Source organism: Erpetoichthys calabaricus, chromosome 5 (genome assembly GCF_900747795.2).
Source record: "Erpetoichthys calabaricus chromosome 5, fErpCal1.3, whole genome shotgun sequence".
Taxonomy (NCBI): domain Eukaryota; kingdom Metazoa; phylum Chordata; class Cladistia; order Polypteriformes; family Polypteridae; genus Erpetoichthys; species Erpetoichthys calabaricus.
The window spans coordinates 82,306,621-82,331,523 of record NC_041398.2 but is presented as its reverse complement, the minus strand read 5'-3'; the positions used below and the strand labels follow the sequence as shown (position 1 = coordinate 82,331,523).

General features: G+C 39.3%; 1 protein-coding gene across 2 annotated transcripts in view; it reads left to right on the top strand.

Annotated features, from left to right (window-relative positions):
• Positions 1 to 24,903, top strand: part of LOC114651760 (alpha-1,3-mannosyl-glycoprotein 4-beta-N-acetylglucosaminyltransferase B-like) — a 133,652-nt gene that overhangs the window by 54,545 nt on the left and 54,204 nt on the right. For both annotated transcript variants that reach the window (XM_051928243.1, XM_028801712.2), the window contains exons 5-7: positions 394 to 440; positions 4,526 to 4,639; positions 13,046 to 13,121. In XM_051928243.1, the coding sequence (XP_051784203.1) occupies positions 394 to 440; positions 4,526 to 4,639; positions 13,046 to 13,121 (237 nt within the window). The remainder of the gene's footprint in view (positions 1 to 393; positions 441 to 4,525; positions 4,640 to 13,045; positions 13,122 to 24,903) is intronic.

Below are 24,903 nucleotides of genomic sequence, written 5' to 3'. Positions count from 1 at the left end.
TAAGTGAAAGACAATTAACAATAGGTTCGTGATCCAAAAAGAAACAAGCCCAATTTAAAGTTTAAAAGGTATACAGACTTCTACATTGTGTTTGAAAAATAATCTGGAAAATACTCCAAGATATTAATGCAGTTAGTTAAATATTGTCTATTTTTATGTTAATAAAATTCATTGCTGTTTATGTCAGTCTTTTGGTGCACACTTTTGTGCATTACAACACATTAATTACAACTATTAAAAAGTAAATCATTGAATCTATTTTAAACTATCCGATGGAGGTCAAGACAATGACCAAAGTACACCTGTAATTTTGTATAATAGATTATTTTAATTTGAGTTAATTATCTGTTTGCTAATTGTAATAATGCAAAAAGTATTTTTTTTCTCCTACAGGTGGATGTAATGTATGTGACTGGACTAGCACATGATATAAAAAATGCGTGAGTGTTGTTTTTTTTTTTTTTTTTTTTCCCTCTGTTTGTTTGCCTATGCCCTTTGCTGCTGACTTATGGTGAGAAGCACCTGTGTGCTAAGCTTCAGGTTTGTGCCTTGAAAAACAAAACTGGGCATCAAGCACTGAGAAATTGTACCTTAGCAGCAAAGAATACCATGTAGACACTCACTGAACACAAACATGCTTGTCTTTTATTTTTTAGAATATTAATTTCTGATTTTATTTTAATAGTTTTAACACTAAAATCCTTGAAGCACGCAAAGTCGTAATTTCAGACTACAGTAATCCCTCACTTATCGCGGGAGATAGGTTCCAAGGCCGACCGCGATAACTGAATTTCCGCGAAGTAGGGACACCATATTTATTTAATTATTTAACGTGTATTTGGACGTTTTTAAACCCTCCCTGTATTGTTTACAACCCACCCTTTACTCTATTAATAACAGGGACAACTGCTAAGCAGTATGAAATCGGTAGATAAGTTTACACTTACTGTATAGCGAAGTACACGTAGCTATATATGACGTGATGATGGTGATGAATATGCTGCGCAGTAAAAATGATGACGATGAAGGTGATAATCCCCTGAATGCAGTAGCAAGAGCACGTTAATGCTGAATGAATGAGATGAGACTTCCTGGTTAATGCAGCACTCCGTCGCTGAGCCAATCAGCAGCACACAGGAACTTATCCCTTTAACCGCCAACTCCCTAAATATTCCCCACGCCAGGCGAAATCTGAACAATTTTCATTTTTTTACTTTTTTACATTTTTTTTACATTTTTTACATTTATTCAAGCAGTATTGACCACTAAATGTTGTGCAAGTTCTAGAAATGGGCAAACACATAATAAAACACAAAATGTACCTTTTCTCAGGCTTCTGGATTTATTGTCTACTACAAAACGGAACAGTCAAAAGTAATTCAAAAGTCAAAAGTAGTTCAGTCAATCATAGTTTCATTCCCAGTATTTGAGTTTGCTGTGCCACAGGCCAAAGCAGGAAACTGCACAAAGTCCTGGATTGCTGGGACACTTTGAGCAGAAGGTCTTGACGTCTCTACGCTGACCCTTCTTTGAACAGACACGACAGCGTTTTTCTGAAAGTCCAAAGTCCTTACATTCATCTGGCAACACTGCTGAAATACTACTCATAGGATCATCTTTGCCAGTGTATACACGAAATCTATAAATGTAACCTGAATTCTCAGCTAAGCAAAACATCTTGATACCAAACCGTGCCCTTTTCAATGGTAGATACTGTCGAAACTGTAAGCGGCCCTTCCACAACAATAAACTTTCATCAACTGCAACTGACGGTCCTGGCATGTAGGGCAACTGAAATGCTTCAAATAAATGATCAATCAAAGGACGTAGCTTGAACAAGCGGTCGCGGTTTGGATCTTTCTTATCTGGCTCATTTCTGTTGTCATTCAAATGAAAGAATTTCAGCAGCAAAGAGAATCGGTTACGTGTCATGACAGCTGCAAAAATAGGTGTTGCATATATAGGATCTGTAGACCAGTACATCTCAATATCTGGTTTTCTGATTATTCCCATCAACATCAAAATCCCAATGAATTTTTTCATTTCGTTTTCATCAGTGTCAAACCAAGCACGAACACGGGAATGTGGAGGTAAATTGGGATTTTTCTCAATAAACTGTGCTGCATACAGATTTGTCTGATGAACAAAATGTCTGATCAAATCAGGTGACACAAACAGCTCATAAAACTGCTCAGCAGTGTAATTGTTTACATCAACAATAAAGCCACACGTTGCCTCAAACGGATGCAGAAAAGGTAGTTCACCACGGGCAGCAGTCCAGTTGAGATGCTGGGGATACACCCACTCATTGCCGTCATCCGATGCGTCTTCATTCACAGTATCATGCAGCGCACGTTGCTGCTCATCATTGTCGCTAAAATCTTCTTCAGAACTGCTACAATCATGATCAGAACTGTCCAAAATCGCCTGCAAAGCATCACTTGAAGTCAGTTTACGTTTCGCCATATTCACAGCTTTCACTTTCGAATCACATCACGTGATCGGCCAATACAAGCGCAGAGTTGTCGAAATACAACGTAGTAATAATACCCACGCCAAACTGTCAGTTGTACTACGTGCCAGGCATTCACATAACCACAGGCAAATGTGCCGGATAATTCCGGCAGTATGGCGTTAGCAATAAAACAATGGTGCCAGATATATCCGGCAGAGGGCGGTTAAGGGGTTAACTGCGTGCTCTGATTGGGTAGCTTCTCGGCCATCCGCCAATAGTATCTCTTGTATGAAATCAACTGGGCAAACCAACTGAGGAAGCAAATACCAGAAGTAAAAAGACCCATTGTCCGCAGAAACCCACGAAACAGCGAAAGATCCGCGTTATATATTTAGATATGCTTACATATAAAATCCGCAAAGTCGTGAATCCGCGAAAAGTGAACCGCGAAGTAGCGAGGGATTACTGTACCTTAAATTCCTTCGCACCTCTCCATCAGCTTCTTTGTTTTGCAAATGTGTCAAACAGCACAAGTAGCAAGTAACCTGCTGTCCCTCTCCCTAACCGAAGCAGCTGAAGTTCTCCAAGCTCAAGTCTGTTTATCTTGGTGTGAGGGGCCTGGAGTTGTATAGGGTACATAATATATCGTTATTTGGAATGCATACATTTCATGTGTGTTCCATTTCTACAATGATCTGGGTAAATGTAGGATGACAGGAAATGCGAGGCAAGAAATGTCGAACACAACTAAAACAGGATTTTTTTCCACTTTATAGTAAAGTGGAGAACAGTCCTCTTTATTTATATATATATATATATATATATATATATATATATACAGTAATCCCTCCTCCATCGCGGGGGTTGCGTTCCAGAGCCACCCGCGAAGTAGGAAAATCCGCGAAGTAGAAACCATATGTTTATATGGTTATTTTTAGAATGTCATGCTTGGGTCACAGATTTGCGCAGAAACACAGGAGGTTGTAGAGAGACAGGAACGTTATTCAAACACTGCAAACAAACATTTGTCTCTTTTTCAAAAGTTTAAACTGTGCTCCATGACAAGACAGAGATGACAGTTCTGTCTCACAATTAAAAGAATGCAAACATATCTTCCTTTTCAAAGGAGTGCAAAGCAAGCAGTCAAAAAAAAAATCAATACGGCTTTTAAGTATGCGAAGCACCGCCGGTACAAAGCTGTTGAAGGCGGCAGCTCACACCCCCTCTGTCAGGAGCAGGAAGAGAGAGAGAGAGAGAGAGAGAGAGATAGCGAGAGACAGATAAAAAAAATCAATACGTGTCCTTTGAGCTTTTAAGTATGCGAAGCTCCGTGCAGCCTGTCCTTCAGGAAGCAGCTGCACACAGCCCCCCTGCTCACACCCCCCTACGTCAGCGCAAGAGAGAGAGAGAGAGAGAGAAAGTTAGCTGGATAGCTTTTCAGCCATCTGCCAATAGCGTCCCTTGTATGAAATCAACTGGGCAAACCAACTGAGGAAGCATGTACCAGAAATTAAAAGACCTATTGTCCGCAGAAACCCGCGAAGCAGCGAAAAATCCGCGATATATATTTAAATATGCTTACATATAAAATCCGCGATGGAGTGAAGCCGCGAAAGGCGAAGCGCGATATAGCGAGGGATCACTGTATACCTAATTTATTCATTCTTAAACGTTTTAGGGATGGTGTTTAACCCCAATGAAATTTTCATCTCCATATCATAAGAATGGGTGACTTTAACCACTCATCTATGCCGTCTGCACTAATTAATAAATGAGAGAGACCTTTACATTTACCTTTATCCCACAAGAGTTTAAGTTAAGAAGCATATCCTCTTAACTTACATAATATACATACTGTAAATGTATTCAAATACATACATTCATTTAATTCTGATGTGACACATTAAAGTGTCATCTGAAGTTAAAAGTACATTTAAATGACTCTGGTGAACAGTATATAATGTGTCGGTACAAATTTTAAAGCTAAATATCTATAGATAAAAGAATGAAAGCATATTTTTGTTATTGCTTGAATTAACTGTTAATGTACTGTATAATGTTCTCTGACAGTTTTTCCCAAGATGTGGAGGCTGGACTCATAGAAGTAGTTTCTCCATCTTTTGGATACTATCCAAATTTCACAAACCTAAGGGAAACTTTTGGGGACACAAAAGAAAGAGTTAAGTAAGTGTCGACAAACACAGTCATGTGTAAACTATGTTTTGTATAATTTCTCTCTTCTCTTACAGTGGTTACAGTTTTTGGACTGGCTAGCTAATAAAAGTAAAATGTGAAAAGTCTCACAGTGTGCAGTTGTAATTTTGTTTGTTTCTGAAAGCAGACTGACATGGATGTAATATGCAAACCCTTCTTTTAAAAGTACTACACTTTCAATGCAAACTTAACATTCCACTGCTTTATATTGTATAGATTTCATCACATACAGGAAGCAGTATTGCTAATAACTAATGTGACAATGTGTTAATTTTTAATCTGTTTAGGATATTAAAATGTTGCAATAATCTGTACTGTAAACGACAGCCGGGTCCCATACCCGGCAGGGACGCCTCTCCTACATCTGTTCCGGGGGAGCAGCCATGGACTGTTCAGTACCTCCCCCAGGACGCTTGGTGGCAGCCTCCCTGGCAGCCAATGATTCCCCAGCCCGGCGCATGGCTCCATGGGAGATGGAGTCCTCCACAGCCTGGTTGGGGGCTCGGATGGCCGCCAGGGGGAGCTGCGTGGACTTACCAGCCTGGCTGGTCAATTCCTCAGCCCCACCCGGAAATGCAATTAGGCCCAGGTGACCAAGCACCTGGACTACATCCGGGTGGGATATAAAAAGGGCCAGCCACCACCACTCAGGGAGCCAGAGTCGGGAGGAAGAGGACTAAGCCTGAGGAGGAGTGGTGGTGCTGAGGTGGAGAAAAGTGTGAGTTATTGTGTTGGAAGTACTTTTGGGACTGTGTTGGGCCTGTGGGACACGGGGAAGGCGTGCCCCACGGCTGAAGAAGAAAATAAAGTACCTTTTATTGAAGTACGTGCCTCTGCGTAGTCTGTGCCGGGTCGGGTGCTATATAGCGCCTTTTACAGTACTTAATAATTTATCTGAGTTTAATTTAATAATATGTGTGTAAGAACTATTGTGTACATTAACAACAATAATACAGATCAAACATTTAAAATATATTAGTGTGCAGTAAACTGTTAGAACTTCCAGCGTGGGTGCGTGTTTAAGTTTAATTCTAGGTCTAATTATGGTCTCATTATCTTACCTGGAATACTGCTTTGAAATGCGCTTCTCATTTTAAAATGCTTTCTAACAACTGCTTTCAATCTAAAATGATTCTCATTCATGACTTCCAGCTTTGAGATGAATTTAATTTAAATTTCAAGATGCTGAGATAGATATAATTTGAAATTGCTCCACAGATGTATTTTTTTTTGTACAGCATCTCAGAATTGTTTACTGCTTAACTTACTCCTGTCAGATGGGCACTTAAATCCATGCCTGGACTAAAATAAGCAGTTCTTTGCTTTGCAGATATCTAGAACATTAAAATATCTGTCTGCATGGTTCAATTCAAAAATGATAAAACAGTTAAATGAAGAGTTTTTAATAAAGTTCTGTATATGAGAGCGATCACATGACAAGTATGATTTGATAAAGTGGGTAGTCATAGTTTTAAAATATTACTTTATTGTAGGGAAAAAAACAGCTCAGGTCTATGCCACTGCCATTCATAGGCAATAATATTGAGTAGTAAACCATCATCCTTTATTAATGACAGTTTTGTAAGATGACTTATTACACAATAATACTGTAATACTGGTTAACTTATCTAAAGCTTTGTTTTTGTAACTTATTAAGGCTGAGAATTTGACTGGCTACTAATTTGGGCTGAGTTTCTCTTTGACTAAGGTTGAATATTTTACCCTAATGTTCCATTGTCTTAAGCACTTGATCAGCAGTTTTCATTCTGGACATTCCTTTGTTTTTTGCCTTTGTGTCTGTACAGCCAGCTCTTTTGACTCAAAATTCTTTTTTGCCTTAGTGCTTTTGTTACTTTTTCTAATTTGTACTATAGTACTCTAACTTTGTTTGAGCATTTTTTCAAACTGCCTTCTGTCTGGTTTTTATGTCTTCACTCACGTATTACTTCACTTAGCTATACTGCTTGTTGTTTTAGTCTCTCTCCATACAACTGAACCCTTTTGGTGCTCAAGTGCATTGACATAAAGCCATGACAGCAGAATCCAGTAGCTTACTGTTATCCAAAAGTAATGTTGCTCTCGTGGTCACAAAATCATTTAAGTTACCTAAATATCAGGGTGAACTATTGAGATTTACCTTTACTGGATATCACAACAAATTATAAAGAGGGATTTGGGAGCAAGTCTTCCATCTTAGCATTTCCTATGTCTTCAGGATCCAAGAGAGCGGGATCAGTCAAAATTCAGCTTAGATTTCAGTAAATATGATTAAAAACACTTGCAGACCATGGATTTTGAAAAGTGACAAGAGTGTTGCAAGCACTATGTGGAGAAAAGAGGGCATCTAAAAAAAGATCTATATAAGTCTTTTTAAGAATATTCATGGCCAATATTCACGAATGTGGCTCTTATAGGTGTATAAAATTAATGTCACACGTGTTTTCTGGGAAGGACTACAGAGGAAAGAATAAAGGGATTGTGGAACAAACATTAGTGGACAAACAATTTGGATTCTGGACAGGATTTAGCACCATAAACCCTCTTTGTTCATCCTTTGAAAGCAGATTAAAAGCACAAAATAGTTCCAATAGAATAGCAGATGTGGATTTGAAGATGGTGACCATGGTCAGATATTACAAGATACTTGAGGAAATGATCACAATTTTAATGATACTTTATAGAGAGCCAAAAACAAAAGGACATCTGATACAGAGTGAAAGTCAGTTTACACCAAGGGTCAGCTCTGATCCTTCTGTTATTCATCATTATTATAGAAGACATGAGTGGAATGGTCAAGAAGGTACAGTGTGCAGATGACATTGCATTAAGTAGGGATACAGAGGAGGTTTGCTCTCCTCAATATATGCTGCAATAAGGGAAGACCTGCTTCTTGTTTTAATGACATTACATGGTAGCTGCACTGCACTGCGCCTGTAGAATTGCTGAATGGTGTTGGAAGAAAGATAGGTTGACTATATCTAAGCAGATTTTTTGGGCTTCTCTGTTCAACTTCCAAGATGCAGTTAAGAAATCTAAACATGATTACTTCACTGATTTGGTATCCTCTCATTCTAATAACCCTAGGGTCTTATTTAATGCAGTTAATGTGGCTATTTATCCCCATTCAGAGATGAGATTAAATAATACTGTTCTTTCATGTGAGCAGTTTCTTTCATTCTTTGTCAGCAAAATTGATACTGTCCTCTCTGCCATTATTCCAACGGGTTATGTACTTCCTGTTGTTAATCATGGCATTGTCTTGGAATCTTTTGATGTTGTTTTACTTTCACAGCTAAAAAGTATTATTGACACACTTACACTTACTTTCAGTCCTCTTGATATTGTTCCATTATGCCTCTTAGTTGAAGCTTTTGGTGTTCTGGGTCAATTTTTGTTAGCTGTTATCAGTGTTTCTATCAGTGAGTGGGTTGTCCCCTCATTTTTTAAACATGCAGTGGTGCAACCTTGTCTTAACAAAAAGGCAGATTTAGATCCTGGAGTGTCAATTAATTTTCACCCGATATCCCAATTGCCAATTCTGGCTAAAATATTAGAAAGAATGATTTATAATTGATTGGTTGATCATCTTAACTTCATTCATTTAATTGAGATCTACCAGTCTGGCTTTAGTCCTTTTCAAGGTTTTGAGATACTCAAAAGTATTCAATACTTTCTTCCTCCTGAAAGTATTTAATAATAATAATAATAATTCATTACATTTATATAGCGCTTTTCTCAGTACTCAAAGCGCTATCCACACAGGGAGGAACCGGGAAGCGAACCCACACTCTTCCACAGTCTCCTTACTGCAAAGCAGCAGCACTACCACTGCGCCACCTGTGACAATTCTCTTATTACCGACTCAAATAGTGCAGCAGTACTTGTCCTTCAAGACCTTTCTGGCAGCTTTTGACACTATTGCCCATGATATTTTGCTGTTGTGGATGGAACATCTTGTGGGAAGTAAAGGGGCTGCTCTCAACTAGTTCAGGTCATATCTTACTGGTAGTCACTGGTAATGCTCATGTTAAATATTGTGTTCCTTAGTGATCCATTTTGGGTCCTATTTTATTTTCTATATATCTTCATCCTATAGGAGCTATTTTCAGGAAATTTTAATATTTCTTTTCACTGTTGTCCTAATGAAACACAGGTTTATATCCCAGATTGTAACTCTTCAATTAATCAGCTGCACAATTGTCTTTTTGAACCAAGATCCTAGATGGCTGACAGTTTTCATGATCTCAATCAAAATAAAAAAAGTGCAGATAGCTGGTCCTCCCTGCCAAAGCTCAAATTGGTTTCGAACTTCTCTGCTCTTTTGCTGACTTTTTGCAAACCTCAAGTCTGTAATCTTTTTGTGTCATTTTTGACAGCAACCTTTCTTTTGAGAAACAGATTAACTCTGTAGTCAAGAGTTGTTTTTTCCAATTTTGTCTTTTAGCTAAGGTCAAAACTTTTTTTTTCTCCTTGAAATCTTGAAAAAGCTACTCATGTCTTTATCTTTTCTCAGAATTACTGCAACTTATTGTACTCTGAGATCAGCAAAACCCTGATACATAGGTTGCAGTTAGTTCTGAATGCTGCTACCTGTTTTTTGGTTAGGGCAAGAAAGTTTTATTCTTTCTTCATTATTCACTTCTTTTCACTGGCTGCCTGTGAGTTTCAGAATTGACTTTAAAATTTTGTTAGTTTTTAAATTATTACATGGGTATGCTTCTGCCTATTTATCTGAATTGTGTGTTTTACACCAGCCAACCAGAGAGCTTAAATCTACCGGTCAGTTTTCTCTTAAGGCCCCTCGCACCGAGTGTAAAACTAAGGGGGACAGGGCTTTTGTAGCTGCTGCACCTAGTCTGTGGACCTCTTCACCTCATTACGTTAAGGAGTCACCTTCAGTTCAGGAGGGAAATTTAGTATAATGGGCAGCACAGCAGAAAGGGAAAGGGCAAAAGAGCAAGAGGAAAACCAAGGAGGTGATGGATAGATTGCACCAAGGAAGATAGGCAATATATAGACATACTTTGGAATAAACAGAGAGATGCAGAGAGGAGCAATAAGACCACCAGATCCTTAAATGAAAACGGAGAGGAAGAAGAACATTTCAGTGAGTAGTACTGGCCTAATAGCAGTATAGACAGAGATCATGTCACCTCTTAATCTTTTGCTGCTTAAACTGAAAAGGCTCAGCTGTTTTAATCTATCTTCATAATTCATCCCCTGTAGCCCTAGAATGAGCCTTGTCACACTTCTCTGGACCTTTTCTAGCATTGCTATGTCCTTTTTGTAGTCTGGAAACCAAAACTGCATACAGTACTCCAGATGAGGCCCCACCAGTGCATTATAAAGCTTGAGAATAACCTCCTTGGACATGTACTCTACACATCATGCTATATCACCTAACATTCTTATTAATGGCTTCCAAACACTATCTAGAAGGTGATAGCATACAGTCCACTACGAATCCTAGATCCTTCTCCTAAGGTGTACTCTTGATTTTCCGACCTCCCATTGTGTATTCAAACACTTAAAAGCATCTGTTATACAGATGAAGAAACTCAAGTAGTACTATTATTCTTTATTTAGCAGCCACCTTTGTCCAAGGTGACATACATGTCATACCTGTCAATCATGGAGAATCCACTGCATCCATTGAACATTATCCTCTCCAGACAGAGGAGCAGCTTCAGCGACAGACTGCTGTCACTGTCCTGCTCCACTGACAGACTGAGGAGATCGTTCCTCCCCCACACTATGCGACTCTTCAGTTCCACCTGGGGGGGTAAATATTAACATTACACAAAGGTACTGTCTGTTATACCTGCATTTTTATCACTCTTTAATGTAATATTGTTTTTTTTTTTAATCAGTATGCTGCTGCTGGAGTATGTGAATTTCCCCTTGGGATTAATAAAGTTTCTATCCATCCATACGTAGAATACATTTCAGTGGTTAGCAACAAAGTACAAAATTAACAAGTAGTCCCAAGCAAATTTTAAGTGGAAGCTTAGTGCTATATCTACTTCCAAGCATATAGAAAAATTATTAGTGTAGTAAAATCACACTTACTTTGAGAGATCAAGAAATTGTGAATTCCCAAAAATAAAGCAAAGGAGTAGAAAACTTACACTCCCACCATGTCTGTAGACATTTTGAGTGCATAGTAGAAGCTGAGGGAAAAGTTGTGATTACACCTACACTGTATTCACTCATACTGAGCCAGAATATAGTCACCAATCAGTCTAATGTACATGCCTCCTGGAATATGTGAAGAAATTTGAGTGGCCCAAGACCATCTGTGCCAACAAGGAGAAAACATGCAAACTTCACAGAAAGCAGCTTTCCTGAATATCTAATCTATGTTCCTTTGGCTATGAGGCAGAGGTGCTAACCACTGTGGTGCCTATGGGAATATAAACTTGTTCTAGGTTGTGCCATGTGTGACTGATAGCAAGGAGGCAGTTGGGAACAGAGAGGAATTTTGGGGTATCACCCCTGTAAACCTGTTTAATTACAAACAACAACAAAGCAAAATAGGTGTGTGATGCATAACTTGGACTTAAGTCCTGGTCGATAATCGGAACCCACCTTCCAGAGCTGCTGTTTTTTTTTTTTTGTTTTTTTTTTTTTATGGAAAAGTAACCGGAAAGAATGCGACTTGTTCCAGATGTCATGACTGTCTTCTCCAAGCGGTGGAAAAAGAAGAATATACAGTTAGCAACAGCACCCCCTCTCGCCCTGTAGTGGTAGTGTTTACCTCAGTTGTGCTTGTCAGAGGACTGTCGAACATGCATAAAAAACACTTCCTTTTAAGTAACAAGCATTCATGATACTGAAGCATAAAGAACTACAAGTATTAGGAGGTCTCTGTTTCTATGGAGCATACACAACTACAAATAGCTTTCTGTGCTTTAGGCTAGTAGGTACTTATTTCCGATTTTACTGCCAGTGGGTTTTCAATGTTAATTGCCTGTTGGTTTAAAATAATGTTAAATAAACCACAGAAACACATCAAGAAAGATTTACGGTGAAGGCACTCCATTGCAATAACACTAGAATCTCTGAAGCCTACGAAAAAAATCCCTTCACACCTCTTCATTCAGTGTCTTTTGTTTTGTAAATGTGTCAAGCAGCCTGCTATTCCATCTCCCCGCCGCCACAAAAAGGACAAAAAGCTCTCCCAACTCTAGCCTTGTTTGTGTGGGAGTGAGATACCTGTAGGTGTATAAGATAAATAATATATTGTTGTTTGGAACACCTGCATTTCATGTGTGTTCCATGTCTACAAAGATCTATGTAAGTGCATAATGACAGGAAATACAAGAAATGTCGAACACATACCTAAAAGACAAACTTTTTTGATGCTTTAGTACTAATGAGACAATTTTGACATGAAGTATATAATGTGTGAAGACTGAAGTCCAAATATCAAACACTTTCACAAAAGGTACAAGTATAACAAAACAACTGTGCTTTTACTCATGAATATAACCGAAGAAAAAGAAATCTGGTTTGTGTGCGTCATTGGAACGACTGCTTTGGTAGTACAGCAGTGAGAGCTGCTGACTTATAATCAACAGGTTGCGGGTTCGATCCTGGCTGTTAGCGTTTTATTTATTTATTTTTTTTCAGTTTTATTCTCAGTTGTGTTCACACTCCCCCAAATCTGACACTGCTGTCTTCAAATAAAGATGTGCTATAACAGAAGTGAGCTCAGATGAGGGTTCTACATCGGAGAAAGAGAACAGAAGCCCTCCTCACAAGAAAACGTCCACTCACATATAAGAACAATGCAGCTTCACCAGGCAAAAAGGCGAAAGATGGCACCATTTGGATGCTTTTATTAACATTGTATATGTTACTTATATAAAAGCCAGATCGAATGTTATGTACCTTGATTTATTTACGTATCTTCCTTGTGTAAAGTCACAAGTAGACTGCAGAGCTTCCTATGTTTGATCGACACAGGGATGCTCACAAAGTACATGTGTACTGACGTGACTTTAGCTGCAGGTGGAAGCTCCTGTCACACCCTATGCAACTGTGTTTGATCTTATTCAGGAAAAGATCCCAGTCGCCCCACAGGAGAAAGACTTTGCCATACTAAGGTTATAAAGCTTTTGAAACAGTTTCTGGACAAAGACAGAACCGTAACAACAGTTGTGTGAAGCTTCCTCCACTATTGCCCCTTTACATTTGTTGGTGCGTTTATAACTAATATGTGTTAACAGTCATACAAAATTCACATAGAAAGCATGATGCAGCAGAGTAAATAAATTGGAAATGTTTTTCTGCTTATGTTTAGGTTTGCTAATTTTGTATTCTTCATTTTTATGGTAATTTGTTTTTGTTGCTGTTTATGCTCTTTTAATGTAGGTGGCGTACAAAACAAAATTTGGACTACAGCTTTTTGATGCTATATGCGCAAAATAAAGGAACCTTCTATGTTCAGGTATGGTAATCAGTTTATAGAGTGCAGTTCACGTTCTGTGTTAACACAATCTTTTTTTAAACAAAGCAGGATTTTAATAAAAAAAGGCACAACATGGCAAATTTAAGATGGTAGGTGTGACTGTAATTGTATTTAAAATGATAATCTTTTTTGAGGCTTGTTTGATTTACACCATTTACAAAAACACTGTAAAACTCTTTTATAAAAGACAGTTTTCAGCTAGTCAGGTTTTTGAAATGTGTTGTTTCAAGAGTCATGTTTAAATCTGTATATCAAGTAAACACTACCTAAAAATGTATCAATTAACGGAAAATAGAAATCATTCAAATTTCAAATATTACAAAGTATAGATTTTATTTTCTAACTTTTCAGTGTAATATATGACAGTAAGCTTGAAATATCCACCATTTTACATTGGTTCCCACTCTAAAACTGATTTTGACAAATTCAACATTTCAGTTGAATATTAATTAGTTATTTCAGAAGTCCTCTAAAAATGCAATTTATTTTCAAAGCATCCTGCATAATATTCACTACAACTAAGCAGAATAAAATTGGTTCTTGTTAAACAGAACAGAAACCTTTCCAAGGGTGAGGTAAATGTGATGTATCTAAAATAAATTATTTCAGATGTTATTAGTGAGTTTATGAACAGTACATTCTTATGATTAAACATTTTAAAACATTCAAATTTGAGTGCTTGCCAGTGAACCCTTCACATTACCTTGTGTTCACCACAGAAAATTAGTGAATATCCATTGTTAAATCACTGATTTGACAAGAAAGCAGCTAGTGCAAAAACCAATGAGCTAGTCACTACCACTCCATAATACTCTCTCCCATTTCTGTGTTCATCCATCCATCCATCCATTCTCTTCTGCTTATCCGAGGTTGGGTCGCGGGGGCAGCAGTTTGAGCAGAGATACCCAGACTTCCCTCTCCCTGGCCACTTCTTCTAGCTCTTCCAGGGAAATCCCAAGGTGTTCCAAGGGCAGCCAAGAGACATAGTCCCTCCAGTGTGTCCTGGGTCTTCCCCTGGGCCTCCTCCCAGTTAGAAGTGCCCGGAACATCTCACCAGGGAGGCGTCCAGGAGGCATCCTGATCAGATGCCCGAGCCACCTCATCTGACTCCTCTCGATGTGGAGAAGCAGTGGCTCTACTCTGAGCCCCTCCCGGATGACTGAGCTTCTCACCCTATCTTTAAGGGAAAGCCCAGAAACCCTACGGAGGAAACTCATTTCGGCCGCTTGTATTCGCGATCTCGTTCTTTCGGTCACTAGCCATAGCTCATGACCGTAAGTGAGGGTAGGAACATAGATCGACTGGTAAATTGAGAGCTTCGCCTTGTGGCTCAGCTCCTTTTTCACCACGACAGACCGATGCAGAGCCCGCATTAGTGCGGATGCTGCACCAATCCACTTGTCAATCTCATGCTCCATTCTTCCCTCACTCGTGAACAAGATCCCGAGATACTTGTACTCCTCCACTTGGGGCAGGATCTCGCTCCCAACCCTGAGAGGGCACCCAACCCTTTTCCGGCTGAGGACCATGGTCTCGGATTTGGAGGTGCTGATTCCCATCCCAGCCGCTTTACACTCGGATGCGAACCAATCCAGAGAGAGCTGAAGATCATGGCATGATGAAGCAAACAGGACAACATCATCTGCAAAAAGCAGTGATCCAATCCTGAGTCCAGCAAACCGGACCCCCTCAATGCCCTGACTGCACCTAGAAATGCTGTCCATAAAAGTTATGAACAGAATTGGTGGCAAAGGGCAGCCCTGGCGGAGTTCTGTGTTCAACCTGCTTTATTAAGGTAAGGTTGCTCTTCTTGCATTATTTGGTTACCAAGCACATAGTTTGTTTTATTACACTGCACAACAAAGTTTTTGCTTCTTGAACACTGTAGGGTGTTTCTTATAGATTTTTATAGATCACGAATATCACATCAAAATTTACCCATAATGTACCATTTCAGAGAAATCTTCAGTTTTGTCATGATTTTTTCTTATATTTGTATCCAAACATTTTTGCTCCCATAAGTGACTTATCAACAATGGTTTGTGCAGCCTGGGCATGTCCAGGCATTGAATCAGGCCAGGTTGGAAGCTTTTCTGTGGAAGTTGACATCCTGGGCAGGTCTGAAGTAGCTTGATGCTGTCTCAGCATGCTATAAAGGTGGCTTGCATACACCGATCCTGCTCATTTGGTTAATATAGATAAGTCAGTGTGTATGTATAGTATCAGTATAGTAAAGTATAGTATCTGTAGCAATATAACAGTAAGTAAGCTTGATGCTCTAGACGTTTTGGTGTCGGGTGATATATTTCATCAATGTCGTAACAGCCGCCATACATTCTGCTATATCTCTGGCGAATATACACTTGCACCTCAGACGTTGAATGACTGCTCTTGTGAAGAAAGCTTATTATCTGTATTTCGGATGCAAAATTGGTGATCAAGACAAGGAATGGGCACCTCACATTTGCTGTCAGTCTAAGAGCCTGGCTCAGACGCACTCGAAAGATGATGCCGTTTACTGTTCCGATGATATGGTGAGAACAGAAAGACCATGTGATGGACTGTTACTTCTGTTTGACTAATGTGTCTGGTTTCTCTGCTAAAAACAAGAAGTCAATTGAATATCCTAAACTGCCTTCAGCAATGAGACCCGTGCCACATGACGACAGTCTTCCAGTTCTGAAACCACCAGAAAATTTGGCCCTTAGACGAACCAGATGAAGAAACTGCAATGCAGGGTACTGACAGTGACATTGACCCGGATTTTGAACCGTGCTCATCAGGGGCCTCATGTATAACGCCGTGCGTAGAACTCACACTATAACATGGCGTAAGCACAAAAGCGGGATTGTGCGTACGCACAGAAAAATCCAGATGCAGGAATCTGTGCGCACGCAAACTTTCACGTTCTTCTACTACATAAATCCCGATTTGCGTGAAAAGTAACGCACGTGCACGCGCCTTCTGTCCCGCCCCAACTCCTCCCAGAATTACGCCTCTTTGAATATGCAAATCAATATAAATAGCCTTCTGTGAAAAGACAATGGGAAAAGCACGGGAGAAAATATAAGAATTTCAGCGAATACCAAGTGGAGGCAAAGGAAAAACGTACTATTTGTTGGTTTAAACAGTGGTATAATCAACAAAAGGAAGTTGATCGAGTGACAGAGTGTCGGAGAAACTCGAAGGCTCAACTTCACAAAGTCGCACAGTGCCCGAAATAAAAAACAAATCACATATCAAAGTCGCCGTGAAAAAGCGAGTCGTAGCCCACCGTCTGAGTGTCATATGAAAGCTTATTAGGGTACAGACAAAAAAAAGGCACACAGTGGGGAAAAAAGCACGAAATGTCAACTTTAATCTCGAAATTTCCACTTTAATCACGTAGTTTATTTTGCCATTAAAGTAGAACATCATAAACTTCATCTTAAAATCGTTTAATTTACTAGTTTCTCAAATCCCATTGTAACTAAAGTGGCATGTTAAATGCTTTGTTCTGTATTTGATCTTTTATGTGCTCTGTGTGTGTGAATCACTACCTGCTTCTTAAACTGGCTTTCTCTTTCTCCGACAGGACACATAATCCATTACATTCGTGATATTACAGCTCTCTGAATAATTAAAATACTGAGATGTATACGTGATATCTTTTTCATGATGATAGGAATGAAAGCATGTTATTAAACATGGGAACACAGTGGCGCAGTGCTTGTTCATGTCTCACGCAAGAGGCTTGCTACGCCATGCGCAACCTTCAATTAAATAATTTATCACAGCAGTACTGTCTCTTTCAAACGTACTAACCTCCAATTCCTGTCCTTACTTTTCTTTCTCCAAAAACTCAATCGCCACACAATAAGCTATGTAGTAGACGTTAAGCCATTTGTAAGCTTAGAACTTCGATTCTTCAAAACTTTTAAGGAACATTGAAATATCTTAGTAGTGCGTGTTTAATTATTCTATTCGTCTATCCTTCCAGTGTCGCGTCAGAGCAAGAATACAGCGCAATGCAGGAACAATTCATGAACTAGCTAGCGCTGTGGCTCCGTGTCCTCACATGTTTAATTATAAACAATACTGATTATTTAAATGAAGTTAAAGTTTTATCTGTATAATATAATCAACATGTTTTGCTGCATTTCGTCTTAGAAATGAATACCATCATCACATGTAAATACGCGCTTTATAAAGTGGCGCAGGTTGTGCAATATTATAACTGTAGTGCAAGTTTACAGTGAGGTGATTGTACTTATAAGTCCAAATATTTCTACAAGGAGCACTTGATGGACTGATTTAGTGTGTTTAGAGTTCTTGGGATGAAACTGTTTCTAAACCGCGAAGTCCGTACAGGGACTAAAGCGTTTGCTGTGGCTCAGGCAGCATCTGCTTCATGCTGTGTACCGATAATTCTCTTTCCAATCAGCTGCTGCTGTGATTTCCCACTCAGATACAGTGATATAAATACTCCGAGTGGTGCAGTGAGAGTAATGTGGAAAAAGATGATCTGCTGTGGCAACCCTTAACGGGATCAGCTGAAAGAACATGCAGTGAGAGTTACAACGCTAAAGCAGTTCTGGTATTTGGAATACTATGGCTATTCCCTGGCCCATTATATTGCTACAGGTTAATTACAATCAGATGCATTACACTAATAAACAATATGTAGTTAATTTCAGTGTATTTATAAAGCCGCGCCAGGAATGTGGATTTAAGAATGAAAGGGTGATCACACAGGAACAGTAGCACTGCTTTGACGCTGGGTGCCGCCAGTCTGCAAAACCGGGCGGATAAATTGCGTACGCCAAGGAATGAGTTACCGTGGAAATGTGCGTGGCTTTACGCCAAGTTTAGGTTTTATACATCGCGATTTGAGCGTGCAAAGGTTCGTACGCAACATTTCTGTGCGTACGCACCGTTTATACATGAGGCCCCAGGTGATCCACATTTGATAAAACAGTCTGAATTGAACGATTTGGTCAGAGATTTGGGTCTGTCAAAAGCAAAAGCTGAGCTGCTGGGTTCGAGACTGCAGGAATGGTGTTTACTGTCACCAGGTACCAAAATTTCTGTGTTTCGAGGCCGACATCATGATATAACCAAATTTTTTGCACAAGTCGACAGTCTCTTTTTGTTGTGACATTGAAGGATTGTTCATGGCCTCGGGTGGTGATCACAACCTGGAAGAGTGGCGTCTCTACATTGATTCGTCAATGTTAAGCCTGAAAGCTGTTGTGCTACACAATGGCAACGTTGATCCTTCAGTACCTGTTGGCTATACAGCACACATGAAACAAACATATGAGAATATGGAACTGTTGCTGAAGCACGTCCAGTATAGCAGGTACAACTGGAATATCTGTGGGGATCTTAGTCGTTGCTCTGTTACTAGGACTGCAGTTCAGCTGTACAAAATACTGTTGTTTCATCTGTGAATGGGACAGCCGACAGAACTGGCCACTCCTTAAAAAGTTAGTTCCAGGACAGAAAAATGTGGCACATAAATCGCTTGTTGACCCGGCAAAGATATTTTTGCCTCCTCTTCACATACAACCGGAACTCATGAAGAATTTCGTGAAAGCACTGAACAAGGAAGATGAAGGCTTTTGTTATTTAAAACAAAAAAAATTGCCTGGAAAGCCTTCAAAGACGTTATTGACAATTTTCTGGGCAATTACAGAGCCCCAAACTACATTCAGCTGGTAGACAAACTTCTCAAAGCATGCAAGACAATGAAGTGCAACATGTCACTCAGGATTAATTTCCTCCACTCACACTTGGACTTCTTCCCTGCAAATCTCGGTGCTGTCAGTGACGAACACGGTGAAAGGTTTCACCAAGACATTGCTACGATGAAGAAACAAAACCAGGGCAACTGGAATCCATCGATGCTTGCTGACTACTGTTGGACACTGCAAAGTGATGCACCAGACATTGAATATAAAAGAAAATCAGGAGCAAAACACTTTTTTAATTCTGTTGAATTTAATAGCTTAAGTGAAATAACATAAACATGACTAAATACGTTGTTGTCAGTAAACATATAAATGTTGATTTCTCAGAGTTCCTATGTGATGCAGTAATACCAAAACTATATTTGTGCATACCCAGTAGGTACCTGTCACAATCAGCAAAAAATGTTCAGGAAGCAATATTTTTCAAAAAAATTGTTGTGCAGTGCCCATGTTAATGACGGATATGTTTTGAGATTTTTCACATAAGGATGACAGAAGTTTTGAGGTAACGTAGGTATAATTATTATTCATGGCAATGGAGAGTGGTAAATGTGTTGCATGTTCATTAGCAAGTATTAGTAAGAATTTCACTACTTTGAATACGTAGCAATAATGACCTATAAACCTATAAGTGACAGTGCACTGTATCATTAGATTTGTGTTCTTCAACTTGAAAGCAGCATTATGAGCAGAGCCTTCAAATATGTTATGTTGGAAAGAACATCATTTATAGACCAGTCACTGCTGTAGATTAGGCACAGTTACAGAGATAGTCACTTGTTTTGAAACGTGTCTACATTTTTTCTTGCCAGAGATGTAACTGGCACTGCTTGTTTGGCATACAGTGGTGTAAAAAACTATTTGCCCCCTTCCTGATTTCTTATTCTTTTGCATGTTTGTCACACAAAATGTTTCTGATCATCAAACACATTTAACCATTAGTCAAATATAACATAAGTAAACACAAAATGCAGTTTTTAAATGATGGTGTTTATTATTTAGGGAGAAAAAAAATCCAAACCTACATGGCCCTGTGTGAAAAAGTAATTGCCCCCTTGTTAAAAAATAACCTAACTGTGGTGTATCACACCTGAGTTCAATTTCCGTAGCCACCCCCAGGCCTGATTACTGCCACACCTGTTTCATTCAAGAAATCACTTAAATAGGAGCTGCCTGACACAGAGAAGTAGACCAAAAGCACCTCAAAAGCTAGACATCATGCCAAGATCCAAAGAAATTCAGGAACAAATGAGAACAGAAGTAATTGAGATCTATCAGTCTGGTAAAGGTTATAAAGCCATTTCTAAAGCTTTGGGACTCCAGTGAACCACAGTGAGAGCCATTATCCACAAATGGCAAAAACATGGAACAGTGGTGAACCTTCCCAGGAGTGGCCGGCCGACCAAAATTACCCCAAGAGCGCAGAGACGACTCATCCGAGAGGTCGCAAAAGACCCCAGGACAACGTCTAAAGAACTGCAGGCCTCACTTGCCTCAATTAAGGTCAGTGTTCACGACTCCACCATAAGAAAGAGACTGGGCAAAAACGGCCTGCATGGCAGATTTCCAAGACGCAAACCACTGTTAAGCAAAAAGAACATTAGGGCTCGTCTCAATTTTGCTAAGAAACATCTCAATGATTGCCAAGACTTTTGGGAAAATACCTTGTGGACTGATGAGTCAAAAGTTGAACTTTTTGGAAGGCAAATGTCCCGTTACATCTGGCGTAAAAGGAACACAGCATTTCAGAAAAAGAACATCATACCAACAGTAAAATATGGTGGTGGTAGTGTGATGGTCTGGGGTTGTTTTGCTGCTTCAGGACCTGGAAGGCTTGCTGTGATAGATGGAACCATGAATTCTACTGTCTACCAAAAAATCCTGAAGGAGAATGTCCAGCCATCTGTTCGTCAACTCAAGCTGAAGCGATCTTGGGTGCTGCAACAGGACAATGACCCAAAACACACCAGCAAATCCACCTCTGAATGGCTGAAGAAAAACAAAATGAAGACTTTGGAGTGGCCTAGTCAAAGTCCTGACCTGAATCCAATTGAGATGCTATGGCATGACCTTAAAAAGGCAGTTCATGCTAGAAAACCCTCAAATAAAGCTGAATTACAACAATTTTGCAAAGATGAGTGGGCCAAAATTCCTCCAGAGCGCTGTAAAAGACTCATTGCAAGTTATCGCAAACGCTTGATTGCAGTTATTGCTGCTAAGGGTGGCCCAACCAGTTATTAGGTTCAGGGGGCAATTACTTTTTCACACAGGGCCATGTAGGTTTGGATTTTTTTTTTCTCCCTAAATAATAAAAACCACCATTTACAAACTGCATTTTGTGTTTACTTGTGTTATATTTGACTAATGGTTAAATGTGTTTGATGATCAGAAACATTTTGTGTGACAAACATGCAAAAGAATAAGAAATCAGGAAGGGGGCAAATAGTTTTTCACACCACTGTATTCCTCTCATAATACCAAAGACTAGTTTTACATTAACTGGCACTCTTGATTGTACATTTATGGGTCAAATAAAGTTATTACATGCAAGTGCTGATCAATATGCAACTCATTGCCACTCTCCAGCTCTATGACTGTACAGGATCTGACTTCTGTATTCTATGTAGTATCACACTACTATCGTCCTTACCTTGAAACATGTTAAATCAGAAAAATATAAAAATTGTTTTTTGGTATTGTAAGACCTTTGCTTTTAGGCCACAGTGTCTAGCCAAATTCAGTGGTCCTTCAACATTTATATTTTAGTACCCACTTTCAAATGTACTGTATCAGTAAAGATGGTGGTACCATTATATTGTACACTGGGATGAGTATCTATTGCTCATTTCCAATTAAGAATTTGTCCTCTGCATTTAATCCACACAGGGCTTTACCCTGCCCCTATACTGTGGCACTGTGGTCCAGTTTTCCTCCTTTATAGCCCCATGCTAAGTTTGAAAATACTTCACACACTGTTTTCATGGTAAAAAGTACCTTGTAGCAGTCCATAAAGGTAAGTATTCTTACAGCTAAGATAAGTAAAAAATATTTTTTCTTTGTGTCAATGACAGCACTGCCACTGGGCTCAAAAGTTGACATTCTAGTTTACGATCCACAAAGCTTGTTTTTTTTACTTGTTGCTGGAAAAGCGTAATTTTAACTATTGCAGACAGACAAGATATAAATGAACATTGTTTAATAATGAATTGGCATGGTGCTCGCTAAAAAATTGGAGAAACCTGAAAAATAAATATTCCCACCTTGTACAGTATTGTTAAGTAAAGTACACAATTTTGGAGTTGATTTCTTTGTTACACTCTAGGTACAACAAAAATGCATCTATTACTCATTTACTCTTATGTAACAAAACCTGAACAAAGGCTTCTTTTTGGTCTTCATAGCATTTATAAAACATCAGTAAATGGGATATTCATCTCTTTGCAGTGGGGCATATTGACATGAATGTAAAATTCCTTACTATGAAGGATTCACTGTTCTTGTCCTAAATATGTAATATCAAGAAAAATGCATCTCAGTTAAGCCACCGCTGACCAATCCAAAGTGAAGTTTTGTTAGTCGGTCACATTACACAGACAAACACAATACCGATGCTTTGTGTTATGAAGACCCAAATTAGTGTTTAAGGTCTTGTTACATAACAGTAAATGAATAATATATGCATTTTTGCAGTACTTAAACTACAGTGTTACAGATTTCCTTTATGCAAAGAGTATAAACTGCCGAATATGTCTGAATAAATAGAACTAGAAAAAATTAGGACACAGTGTACTCCTTCATGCAACATATTTTTGCAGTATTTATAGTATGTATGTACATAGTGCTGTGGTGTTGTGGGTCTACAGCTCCCGTCAAAGGGCCACTTTTAAAATAAATAATCACCGCACTCGTGGCTTAGCGGGGGGGTGTGGTGGTTGTGTGGCTGAAGCGGTTCCCGGGATGATTCGTGATGTGGGCGTTTCTCACCTAAGTGCACAGGTGAGAAACCGTCTGCATCTGTGATTGTTCCTGGGGGCTGCTGATTTGCTATGGCTGCCACGTCCTCTTGATAAATAGAAGCGCGAGGCAGCTAAAGGGGGAGAAAAAAAGAAATGAAGAAAAGAAAGACAGAATTTGCTGGAGAGCAGGAAGCAGTGTGGCAAGAGAGCGAGCGAGTGCAGGCTCGCAGGCAGGCAGCTGGAAGGTGAGCCCCGAAAAGGGTGTTTGGCCAACACTCGGTGGGGCAGAAGGAAGCGGTTGCTCCAGCTGAGCGATCATGGAGCTGGAGTGACCGGAGATGAAGGACGGTTGGCCGCATAAGTCCGAGAAGGCAGCGGGAGTCGGAAGGCTTAGTTGGTGAAGTCCCTGACGTGAGCGTCGTGGTTGTCAAGGAAACCAAGTCTCTGTCTGGGTTGAATGTGCGACCGAAGCCAGGGATTGGAAGGCCTCCAGACCAGACAAGCGGAGAGAAGGCCACCTGCTGAGAGATCGACTCTCCTGTTGCGGGGCCCAGATGGGAGAAGCAGGAGAGCCACCAGGTAAAAAGAAGTCACCGGGCTTTATTTTAATGGACTGCTTCCAGCGTTGTTTTGACCTCGTTTTAGAAGGATTGTTTTTTCTCTGTGTTGTTTTAACCTCCACTTCAGCACTTGGTTTTTATGGATTATTTATTTAATGATTTGGAAGGCACTGCACTATTTATTGGGATATTGTTTTCAATTTGTCTTTTTTATAAAAGCACTTTTGTACTTTTACACCATCCCCTTGCTCCATTGTTGTGCCTCACTGCGAGCTCATCGGTAACATTACCGACGGTGCAGGGTTCAAGGGCTCCCGGACAGACGATGGGAGCATGCAGTGAACCCGTATCGTCACAAGTGCATGTAACTATTTTTTGTTTTAATAAATGTCTTTAGCTAAACCTACTCATCTGATTTTTGTACTCTTTCCTCATAGTTATAGGCACTCAGGTTTACATTTTATCTTCTGAATAATTTTTGATTAGTTTTGTCCAGGTACTCAAATTTCCTGTAACATTAAGTGGTATATTTTATTTGAGCCGGTATGATTGAGTGTCTACTTACAGGAAGTGTTTCCAGTCCAGGTTATGCCCTGTGTTATGTCTACTACTGAACAAATCGGAATCTTATTATGCAATGCAATCTATTCTTGTATTTTGCTCTGTTCTTATACTGTTACTATTGTATTGAGGATTACTTGTGTTCTGTTCTGTGTATTGTATTTACCCCATTTTTTTAACACCTATGGCACGCCCAACCTACCTTGAAAGAGGTCTGTCTCTGAATTGACTTTCTTGAGATCGCATTCCATTTTTTCCATATAATTTTTTTGGGAGCTTTTTCTTGTCCTCTTAGAGAGTCAAAACTTGGGGGCTGTAACAAATCAGAGCCTGTTAAAGCCCATTGCTGCATTCCTTGTGTGATTTTGGGCTATACAAAAATAAATTGTGTTGTATTATACTTATGCTGATTCAGTTCACCATAATTATAAAACCAAATGTTGTGGGTCTAGAAAATATATGAATTGATAAGTTATTCACTACTGTTGAGAAAAGTTGTATCATTTAAATTTAAAGTAACTGAATAAATCAATAAATATTTATTTGGAATCTTTACTCACAGAGAGATCTCCTGTTTCTGAAAATAGGGAGGAAAGTAACTTTATCTTTAGACTAAGCTATAGAGAATAACAGCAAGATATCCTTTAGAATTCTAAAATACTTTAATGTCATTTAGCTGTTGCCACCATCTGCTTGCCTAATCTTTGTTCATTCCTGCTCAGATCTTCTCAACAGACTTTGAAATAACTCTTATCCCACGACTTCATATTGTCCTGGTATGTGAGTTTCTTCGGGACTAGAGAAGTGCCTTTACAGGTAACTTCAGGCTCTTTTCACAGATGAAATAAATTGAGGCAATCTCTGTTTTCTTTTCACAGATATCTTTGTTAGACAACAAAAAGCTTGAAAATGAGCTCTTGGGCCATAATGTCTGTATTGCAGTCAGGCTGGT